This window comes from Rosa chinensis, chromosome 1 (assembly GCF_002994745.2).
Source record: "Rosa chinensis cultivar Old Blush chromosome 1, RchiOBHm-V2, whole genome shotgun sequence".
Lineage (NCBI taxonomy): Eukaryota > Viridiplantae > Streptophyta > Magnoliopsida > Rosales > Rosaceae > Rosa > Rosa chinensis.
Genome location: NC_037088.1, coordinates 30,991,697 through 31,003,434, shown reverse-complemented (window position 1 = coordinate 31,003,434; position 11,738 = coordinate 30,991,697). Strand labels below are relative to the sequence as shown.

At 39.1% G+C, this 11,738-nt stretch overlaps 1 protein-coding gene across 2 annotated transcripts; it reads left to right on the top strand.

Annotated features, from left to right (window-relative positions):
- Nucleotides 1-197: 197 nt before the first annotated feature.
- LOC112165002 (putative F-box protein At4g17565) lies at nucleotides 198-10,982 on the top strand. 2 transcript variants are annotated; one of them, XM_040507179.1, is made up of 3 exons: nucleotides 198-897; nucleotides 990-1,494; nucleotides 10,855-10,982. In XM_040507179.1, exons 1-2 carry the CDS (start codon nucleotides 256-258, stop codon nucleotides 1,002-1,004), a joined length of 657 nt encoding a protein of 218 aa, XP_040363113.1. In that variant the 5' UTR covers nucleotides 198-255; the 3' UTR covers nucleotides 1,005-1,494; nucleotides 10,855-10,982. The 2 variants fall into 2 exon arrangements, with proteins under 2 accessions (XP_040363113.1, XP_024157149.2); XM_024301381.2 differs by having other exon boundaries at nucleotides 198-1,494.
- Nucleotides 10,983-11,738: the final 756 nt, after the last annotated feature.

The window sequence follows — 11,738 nt, the reverse complement described above, 5'->3', positions numbered from 1 at the left end:
TTGTTCCATTAATATAAATCAACGTACTGTATCTGGATTGAATTTGATTCAACCATGTTTTCAAATGTCAATAACGACATGGTGATCACTCAAAAGAGAAGACCAAGGTCAAGGTGGTCTGAGCTCCCTACAGAACTACTAGAGTTGATCATGAAAAAGCTTGCTTCTGTGGACATACTTCGCTTTGAAGCTGTCTGTTCTTGTTGGAATCAAGCTGCAAAATCTTATATCTCTGCCCCATATTTCACACTCGACATGCCTCAAACCCCATGGCTTATGATTCCTGGTGGTGAAGAAAACCATGTCCATACTCGCCGCTTCTTCAACCTCGCAGAGTTCAAGTACTACACTATTAAAAACGCGTTTGGAGATATTCCTGATGCCTGGTGTGTCGGTTCATCACATGGGTGGCTGGTCCTTACGGAGGAGAAAGGAACTGCTTGTCTTTTAAATCCGTTTTCTGGAGATAGGATTGAACTCCCATCAATACGGACACTGCATCCAGTCATAAGCAAGGATTATATCGCCAAAGCTGTCACCTCCTCCAAGCCACCATCGTCGTCATCCTCGTCTTCCAGTAAGGACTTCGTTGTTGCAATAATACTCTACTCTAATACGTGGATAACGCAACTTGCTTTCCATAGGCATGGAGACGATGCATGGACTGGCTTCGGCCAGAAGGGTACTGTCTATCATGACGGTATGTTCCACAGTACTAGTGGTCATTTTTTTGCATTGGCAACCGATTGCTCAGTTGAGGTTTGGGACTTGAGGAAATGTTTTCCCATAAAAACACTTCATCTGCAACCTTTTCGACACCGCCAATTAAACAATGACGATGATTTCAAATTTGATATTCAGAATTATTTGGTGGAGTCCTTGGGTGAAATTTTGTTGGTGAGGCGATTTATAGTGACGAAAATTTTTTATCATAAGGACCTACCCGATGTTATTCGTCCCTATAAAACCTCTCACTTTTATATCTACAGGCAGAAGTCCACTAGCTTAGGGTTCGAGTGGGAGAAGGTGGAAAGTTTGCACAATCGGGCTGTGTTTCTGGGTGGAAATCATTCAATGTCGTTATCTTCCCAGAACTTTCCAGAATGTGAAGAGAACTCAATTTACTTCACAGATCATAGGTGGGAAATGAACCCTAATAAATGCTTATCTGGTAAGAAGAGAATTGGCTATGGGGGTCATGATCTTGGAGTGTACAACGTGAAAGATAATATTATGAAGCCAATGCCATGTTATTTGACATTTGATCGCTGGATTATAAATCCACCACCCTTTTGGATTGTTCCTGATATAATCCATGGTTTTGGTAATGGAAGCTGAATGTTTAAGAAAGCAACGATTATACAATTCACAAGCTCTACTTGGCTGGAAAAAGGAGATTATTGGGGCAATTAATTGTTAGCTTGCAGAACTATAAATTTCTAGAATAGATCAGGTTCTAAATTACCAAGGTTCTAAAAGTTGTATGTTGTAAATGTAAGTATTTTGGGCAATTACCATTCAATACATGATTTCCCATTGTCACAAGGAAACCGGAGCTTCAAGGAAACAAAGAGGAAGATGTGTTCAAGCAGAATTGACTCACTGATCTTGGTTTTAATTCTCCAAATCATGCTGCACATTTTTAATTGATTTACATATCTATTAAATTGATTTGGTGTATTTTTGCATTAAAGACTTCTTGCATGCAAAACAAATAAGTTTTGATATCTTTCTATATCTATCTTATTTGGTGTTTAAAGAAAAAGATTTGTTTGAGGGGGAGTCTTGCCTCTTGTATAAAAGGCTTCGAAACTAATGCATTTGGTTAAGGGTTTTCATCTGCAGCATAAAAACGTTTTGTTCATTCTTGAACTATGTTTTTTTCGTCAAAACCATTTTCTGAAAACTCTCTTTATTTGTTTCATGCTTTATTCTGTGTTGTCTGGCACTTTCATAAATCTTTCTCAAAGATCAGTGAGACATTGAAAACAAGAAAGATCAGTGATTTGATTAGAGTTGATAGATTGAAGATCAAGTAAATGCTAGATCAGTTGTAAATCAAGTTAGCATCTGTTGCTAAGTGATTGTGTATGTTATGAACAACACAACTTGTGTACTGTAAACTCTTTTGATTCATATTGGATTGATCTTTCATGTTGGCTACGTTAAAAGCCACGCAGTGAAGTTTCCTCAGTGGAGAGGTTTACATTGCATTAGCAAATTCTGTGTCCCTATTGTTAAAATACTTTTGTAGTAAAATTGTTCTTTGAGTTGTATCGCAATATCGTTCCATTTGGTATTTTCATTTGGCATCAGAGCGGGTTCTAGATTATTCTAGTAGATCGCAGGGACGATGGAACAACATCGAGATAGGGCTGCTGGTGGATCTGTTAATAGTCCTCCATGGTTTGATGGAGGATGTGAAAAGTACACTCAATGGAAGATATACATGAAGTCATACTTGTATGCACAAGATGAACATGTATGGAACATTGTGGAAAATGGTTGGAAGACACCAATAATTCCAGCTAAAGGCGAGGGCTCATCAATCTCTATTCCCAAACCACGGAAGGACTGGACTGACGTAGAAGTACGTGATCTTCAAGCCGATTTCAAAGAAAAAAATAGCATCTTCACCGCTCTCTCAGAACGTGAAAAACTGAGAATTAGTCACTGCGACACTGCAAAACAAGCTTGGGATCTGCTGCAGACTACATATGAAGGAAACAAAAAGGTACGTGCTCAAAAACTGCAAGGTCTGATATATGAATTTGAAACTATGATCATGGGAGAGGAGGAAACCGTGGATGACTTTCATGGTAGAATTCTAAAGATTACTGGTCAATGTCGTAGTCTAGGTGCCCCTTTTGATGAAGACAAGGTAGTCAAGAAAATACTTAGAGCCTTACCAGAAAAGTTTCACTCTAAAGTCACTAGTATTGAGGACTCATTTGACATTGATGAATACCCTTTGGATGAACTCATTGGAAATCTAAAGACTTATGAACTAAGACTAAAACCTGAAAAGAAATCCAAAGGTGTAGCTTTTAAGTCTGTGAAAGGGAAAGAAGAGGAAGATGAATCACTTGATCTTGCTCTTCTGACCAAAGAATTCAAAAAGTTTCTTAGAAATAAATCCTCCTCTCAAAGCTTAAATGTTCCCAAGAAAAATTTTGTTAACAATGATAACAAAGTTAGAGGGAATTTTAGAGCAAACAAATCTGGAAAAGTAAAATGCTATGAATGTGGTGGCTATGGCCATATTTCTACTGATTGTGGTAACAGGAAGCATGGAAATAGCAACAATAAATCCCTCCTCTCGACATGGAGTGATGATGAACCTCAGGAGATCAAAAATGTTGCTTTCGTATCATCTCTTTCACTTGAATCTGAAAGTGATGAAGAATTCTCAGATGATGAGACTAATGTCCGCTGCAAACAACTCTATAAAGCGTCAAAAGCCACATTAATAAAAAATGCAGGTTTGGAGGATGAAATTGTGCGACTAAAAGCTAAATATGAGAAGTTGGAACTTGCATGGAGGACCTCTCAGAACACGTGGGAACAAGAAAGAAACAAACTCATAGAAGAGCTACAGAACTCACAAAGCGACGAGAGTTCTCAGACCTGGAAGATACAATGCACTTAATTGAAAAACACAATCAAGATGCTTGAACTTGAGGTAAAAGGACAACATGCTCTAAACTCAAACCTACTAACTGAAAATGAATCATTGCAGAAAGAGTTGAAGTCCACTCAAGAGAAGTTCACAAAGTTTGAGATAAGCTCTGCAACAGCATCTAAGTTATTCAACTCCGGAAAAACTCACCATGATACATTCGGACTTGGATATTCTGGAGAAAGCTCCAAAGGCACACACTTTGTGAGAGAGTCAAATTCGAAATTGGAGAAAGATGATCCCATCACTCAAGTCATCAAAGACTCTGTTACAAGGGCTGACAAAGAACCAAAATCTTCTCAGAATGTCACTCAGGTAAGGTTGAATCAGATGCCTTCTACTAGTCATAAAAGGTATGCGACTTTTAAGTCCTTTATTCCTACATGTCATTACTGTGGCAAGTTAGGACACATTAGACCAAGATTCAATGAGAGACTTAAGTCAATTCCATCTGGTGAGGAAAAGCTATCTGTAAAATCTTTACATTGTGAGCTTTGTAGATACCTACTAGCATGACTAGTTTGCTATCTCACCAAGCATAATTAACACCCTCTTTGGGACACCCACAAGCCATGGTGAGGCCCAACCACTACTTGCATCTTGTAGCCCTATGTTCAAGCTACGCTACGGTATCCGGAAGTCGCAAATCCGTTGCCGGGAAGCCACCTTTCCGGCCTTGCCAAGTTGCCTCCACAATATGCTTTTCTAGACTAGAATAGTAACTTTGAGTCCCACATCTAAGAAAATGTAAAGGAGATGGCTTCCTTCACCTATAAAAGGAATGCCTCCTCCCACTTAAACATCCACTCCATTACACACTTTGTAATGCACTTGGGCCGCAAGGCTCGACACACTAGTGTAACATTCAAGTGGACGTAGTTTCCCGCTAAGGCGGGAGATGAACCACTATACATCTTGTGTCACTCTCTCTCTCTCTTTCTAAAGCTAACTAGAGATCCCATAGATCCCTAACGTTAACAAGCTTAAAGAGCAGAAAGAGTTTATCAACACACTGGCTAGTCTGATTACTAAAGCAAACATGCAAAATAGAAGTAAACCTGTCTGGATTAGAAAGAACTTAAATAAACTTCATTCTAATCACTCTGATTCTACTGACTCTATTAATGATGTCTGCCTCATGACAAGTGTAAGTATAGATAATTCTTCAGCATACACTGAAGCAACTTGCCTGGTAGCACTCACGGCCTTGGCAGATAAGCGAAAAGATTTTTGGTACGTGGACAGTGGTTGCTCCAGACACATGACTGGAGATAAAGCTTGGTTTATCTCATTCGAAGATGAAAGCACTACGGGTTCAGTTACTTTTGGTGATGGGAGAAAAGCAAAAATACTTGCTCGGGGAACAGTCAATACTCCTGGAATTCCTAATCTAAAAAATGTCTTGTATGTAGAGGGTTTAACTGCCAATCTAATAAGTGTCAGTCACTTGGCTGATGATTATGAGGATGTGTGGTTCAATAAGCAAAGATGTGTAATTCTTGATAACAAGGGAGAAAATATTATGAGAGGTAAGAGATCTTCAGATAACTGTTATCACATTCAATCTAATGAATCTCTAAATTTACAGGATTGCTTGACTGTGAGATCTGCCGAAGAAATATTTGAAATATGGCACAGAAGACTGGGGCATGTAAACTATCAGGATCTACTCAAATTATCCACTAAGCAGTGTGTCAGAGGTCTACCAGCACTAAGTGGTAAGATCGACAAGATATGTGGAGAATGCAAAATCGGTAAGCAAACCAGGTCCCCTCATAAAACAATAAACGCTGCCACTACCACAAGAGTTTTGGAACTGTTGCATATGGATCTCATGGGACCAGCCCAAACAGAAAGCATTGGAGGTAAGAAGTACATACTTGTGATCGTTGATGACTTCTCCAGGTACACTTGGGTTAATTTCCTAAGAGACAAGGCTGAAACCTTTGAATCATTCAGGGGATTAAACCAAATAATAAAAATTGAAAAACAGTCCACGAACATGTGCTTAGAAAGAGTAAGGTCAGATAATGGAACTGAGTTTAAAAATACTGCTTTTGCTAACTACTTTCATGAGTTAGGTGTTTCCCATGAGTTTTCAGCCCCGATCACTCCACAACAAAATGGAATAGTCGAGCGAAAAAATAGAGTGCTGTTAGACATGGCAAGGGTAATGCTACATTCTGCTGATCTAAGCTCGAACTTTTGGGCTGAGGCTATTAGTACTGCATGCTACACCATCAATAGAGTTTTCTTCAGACCTGGAACTGACCAAACAGCTTATGAGTTGTGGAAAGGTAAGAAACCAAACATACACCACCTTCGTGTGTTTGGAAGTCCCTGCTACATATTAAGAGATCGAGAACAACTCGGAAAATTTGATGCTCGAAGCGATGATGGTATCTTCCTCGGATATTCTACAAATAGTCGGGCTTATAGAGTCTATAACAAAAGAACCAGGATTGTCATGGAATCTATCAATGTGTCTATTGATGATTCCTACATTAGACAGGAGGAAACCTTTGCAGAAACATCACCCACATGCAAACCAGAACCAGAAGACACATCAACTACTAATGAACAGAGAGAGAATGCTGACAACATCTTCGAGCCAGTTCCTCAAGCAAAAAGAGGGTTCAAGCAAGTCCAAAAGGATCATTCACGTCAAGACATTCTTGGACAAATCTCAGATGATCTCAAAACCAGAAGCCAAATTGCTCCACAGGTAAGTGTAGATGAGGTAAGTCGAGGTAATGCTTTACTTTGTTTCATTATAGAAAATCAAATAGCTATGAATGTCATATCTCTGTGTGGGTTTGTTTCCCTAATTGAACCAAAGAATATCAAGGAAGCCCTACTAGATGATGATTGGATTAGTGCCATGCAGGAAGAATTAAATCAATTCACTAGGAATGATGTGTGGTACTTGGTACCAAGACCTAGAGACTGTAATGTAATAGGCACTAAGTGGATTTTCAAAAACAAAAGTGATGTGAAAGGCAATGTAATCAGAAACAAAGCTAGACTAGTAGCACAAGGTTATTCGCAGATTGAAGGTCTCGACTTTGATGAAACTTTTGCCCCTGTTGCAAGATTAGAATCAGTGAGATTGCTTTTGTCTGTTGCGTGTCACCTAAGAATCAAACTGTTCCAAATGGATGTCAAAACTGCCTTTCTGAATGGTGTGTTGCAGGAAGAAGTCTATGTGGAACAACCTCAAGGTTTCCAAGATCCACATAATCTAAATCATGTTTATAGACTCAAGAAAGCTCTTTATGGTTTAAAGCAGGCACCACGAGCTTGGTATGAAAGACTCTCCACCCATCTGGTGGAAAAAGGGTACACGAGAGGATCAATTGATAAAACATTCTTTATAAAACATGTGAAAAATGATCTTATCATAGCTCAGGTGTATGTTGATGACATTATCTTTGGTTCTACATCTAAATACCTTGTCAGTGAATTTCAATCGGTCATGGAAAGTGAATTTGAAATGAGCATGTGTGGTGAGCTAACCTTTTTCCTTGGACTGCAAGTGAAGCAACTTGATGCAGGTATCTTTCTCACTCAAACCAAATATGCTGAGAATCTAGTCAAGAAGTTTGGACTTGAATCCAAGAAAGTGGTTACAAATCCCATGAGCACCACTACAAAACTGAGCGAGGATCTGAATAGAAAATCAATCGACTCCACTCTCTATAGAAGCATGATTGGCAGCTTACTGTATCTAACTGCTAGTCGACCTGATATTTCATACAGTGTGGGAGTGTGTGCTCGATTTCAAGCAAATCCCAAAGAATCACATTTGGAAGCGGTCAAAAGGATCATCCGATATATCTCAGGTACAATTAACTGCGGCATTTTCTATACTTTTGACACTAACGTAGAAATTGCAGGCTATTCTGATGCTGATTGGGGTGGAAACCTAAAAGATAGAAAAAGCACTTCTGGAGGTTGTTTCTTCATTGGGAATAATCTTGTTGCTTGGCACAGCAAGAAACAAAACTGTATTTCTCTGTCTACTGCTGAAGCTGAATATGTCGCAGCTGGAAGTTGCTGCACACAAATGCTTTGGATGAAGCAAATGCTTCATGATTACGGCATCACTCAAGGTAAGTTGTCTATTTTTTGTGATAATACCAGTGCTATCAATATTACCAAAAATCCTGTTCAACACTCTCGAACAAAACACATTGATCTGCGCTATCATTTTATTCGAGATTTGGTTGAGCAAAATATACTTGAGTTAAGCTTTGTGCCCACTGAGAGTCAACTTGCTGATTTGTTCACTAAGCCTCTTGACACTGCTAGTTTTGAAATGTTAAGAAATGCTTTGGGAATATGCTCCACGTATTAAGACAATCTAATGTGTATCCACTGTTGAGAGAGAACATTATGATCTTAGTGTGCTTTGACCACTGTTGTTAGTGACTTGTACATTTTTCTCTGGACACTATTGTCATGCCTTATTCTGGACAAATATGGTGTACTCATGGTTCGTATCTTAGTCAGTTATGCACTTTCACTTATAGCCTATGTGGTGGCATGCTCCTTGTTTATTGTCTAAGAGTTTCAGTGAACTAGGCGAACTAATTAAAACTGCTCAAATAACTCATTCCATCTTCTCAAAGTAATCAGGTCCTAGTTGTGGTGAACTTTCTAGGATTTGTAAGAAACGAGAATGGATTATTCTATCCCATCTCTCCTAGTAATCAGGCCTTAGTTGTGGTGAACTTTCTAAGGTTTGCAAGAAACGAGTTGGTGAGTGATCTGTGCACGAAAAATCAATAAAGCAGACAACTACTCGAGACTTTCTCCATGGTGCATCCTTGTTATGTTTAGTACCCTAAGAATATCTGTTCTGGGAGTTGCTGAGAAAAGTCTTGTTACATGAGTTCTAAGTGTCAAAAAAAATAAAAAGGGTCTATGACTCCAATACGTGCTTGGGAACAATGTTTTCCACTCCTTTTAAGAAATTTTTTTTGAGCGTAGTTCATATGTTTAGTTCTCTTACTTCACTACTTCTCTTCTTCACTAAACTTGTTTCGAAGCCCCATATACTGGTTACACTCACTTTAATCACAAGTTTTCTTCCTAAGGTCTAACTATGAGTACCCATTCATTTTGTTGATAGAATACATCATGCCTGCTGTTCTGACCTATGTTCTCTTCACTGCATGATTTGTGCTCTCTGTGCTTCAACTATGCTATATTTTCTCCTCTCATTATGACCATTGCATTAATTACTTGGATACTATACCGACGGATATATTGTGTGCTATAATTGAAGATTGTGGGAATCCATGGTTCTCTCGATATCTATTCTGGATTGCCATCTGTTTGTATTCCCTTTCCTTACTGGTTCAGCATAACGTGAGGGGGAGATTTTACTTGCATGTGTGTTTCTCGGAATTATACCTTGCAATAAATTTTCCTTCCTTTGGACGCTATCACTGACCGACGCGTCTCTTGATTTTCCCTAACCTACTGGTTCGATATATATCTATATCTCTTTCGGATTTCACTCTGCCTTGTCTTAGTGTGCAGACTTTCTCACTTCTTTTTCTCTCACCATGGTTCGCACTAAGATTACTCCTCACCGCGGAGGCCATCGGCGCCTTCCTCCTCCAGAGGAGGGGCGCCAGGCCGCAGCCAGAGCCGGTATTCTTCATCCAGGCATGCCCCGTGAACGAAGTAGAAGTCCTCCTCTTCGTCCATCTCCTTCTAGTGCACCTTCTGCTGTTTCTCTTGAGAGTCTTCGCGACCTCATTCTGGTCACTGACTGGCGGGTTGCAAATCTCACCACCGACATGGATGACATGCACTCTCTCCTCGTTCGCACCAACCATGCTCTCAGGGAAGTTCTTCAGGAAATCCGAAACATGCAGCGCCACCCTCCCGGGTTTGACGCTCCTGGTCGGTCCATGCCTGTGCCAGAGGCCGATGATCAAGCAGACAGCAAAGGTTCCATGGACACCGAGGACTTTCAGGACACCGTGACCAAAATGCTGGAGGAGTTTGACGTGCCTTCCCATTCAAAGGGGGAGAATTAATTTCCATCTTTTCATCTTCTTCTTTTCTGTTTCTGTTTTTAAATTTTTCATGAACAATATTTATTTTTTGGTTTGAATTTGTAAGTGCATAAGCACAAACTACTTGGGATGCTTATTTTTGGATGAATATTATTATTATGTGATAATTGTTTTAGTTACTTGGATTTGGAAAAGGATGGAAACTGATTCCTTAATCCAAGTAGCCATCCTTGTTAGTGATTAGTGTTTCTCTGTGAAAAACTAACATGCAGGACAAAAAGATGAAAAATCATGTGTTGAATGGGAATGCCCAAAGGGGGAGATTGTAAGTATTTTGGGCAATTACCATTCAATACATGATTTCCCATTGTCACAAGGAAACCGGAGCTTCAAGGAAACAAAGAGGAAGATGTGTTCAAGCAGAATTGACTCACTGATCTTGGTTTTAATTCTCCAAATCATGCTGCACATTTTTAATTGATTTACATATCTATTAAATTGATTTGGTGTATTTTTGCATTAAAGACTTCTTGCATGCAAAACAAATAAGTTTTGATATCTTTCTATATCTATCTTATTTGGTGTTTAAAGAAAAAGATTTGTTTGAGGGGGAGTCTTGCCTCTTGTATAAAAGGCTTCGAAACTAATGCATTTGGTTAAGGGTTTTCATCTGCAGCATAAAAACGTTTTGTTCATTCTTGAACTATGTTTTTTTCGTCAAAACCATTTTTCTGAAAACTCTCTTTATTTGTTTCATGCTTTATCCTATGTTGTCTGGCACTTTCATAAATCTTTCTCAAAGATCAGTGAGACATTGAAAACAAGAAAGATCAGTGATTTGATTAGAGTTGATAGATTGAAGATCAAGTAAATGCTAGATCAGTTGTAAATCAAGTTAGCATCTGTTGCTAAGTGATTGTGTATGTTATGAACAACACAACTTGTGTACTGTAAACTCTTTTGATTCATATTGGATTGATCTTTCGTGTTGGCTACGTTAAAAGCCACGCAGTGAAGTTTCCTCAGTGGAGAGGTTTACACTGCGTTAGCAAATTCTGTGTCCCTATTGTTAAAATACTTTTGTAGTAAAATTGTTCTTTGAGTTGTATCGCAATATCGTTCCATTTGGTATTTTCAGTAAAGATTATGAGATTGTCAGAGATGAGGATGCCATATTTTGAAAACAAAAGCCATTTTTTTCGAAATATCGATCAGGTAATATTGAGAATGAATACATGTCGCAGTAATATCACTCTGTAGTGTCTGTGGAGATATATATATTCCATTATGCATGGTTGTTTTGTAACTCTATAACTTCGTTCACGTACAGATTACACCAATGATATTATATTAATTGTATCATTTATTCAAAATTAATGCGCAGCACATACATGTGTGTTCGTATATATATTTATGATAATATGTCTTGTTAGATTATGTGTTTTCCATCGTTTCCTAATTGACAATATGTCTCGCTCAGAAGTCAGAATCTACAGATCCAGCGTAAATTGTTGAGTTCGAAGTGCTACTTAACTGGTTGATTTGGTTAATAACATGTTGGTGATGAAAAATTCCGATTAGGAATTTGACCCAACAATTAATGCGGACTGGAGTGGAAGCTGAACCGGGGACAATCAAGAGGTTTCAATTTGTAGTTGACTTGATGTTGACGAAGCGCAGACTCCCTTTAGTTTCCTCCCTCTGTAACCTCCCTATGCGAGCTCCCTCCGTAACCTCCCTATGCGATCTCCCTCCGTAACCTCCCTATGCCTCCGTAACCTCCCTTCGTAATCTATCTTCGCTCTGTCACCTCTCTATGTAAACTCCCTATGTAACCTCTCTCCGTAGCTCCTCTTCGTAATCTCTCTCTGCTTCTTGGCTTTGACGAAGAAGCGGAGTCTCCTCTCTGTCATCGGTATGAGAGAGGAGGAGGGGCTACCTGCAAAAGACCCTCCGATGCCTAAGTCAGTATTTTTCTAATTGAGGTCTCGACTAGAGTTCGATGCCATATGTTGGAGGTGAAAAAT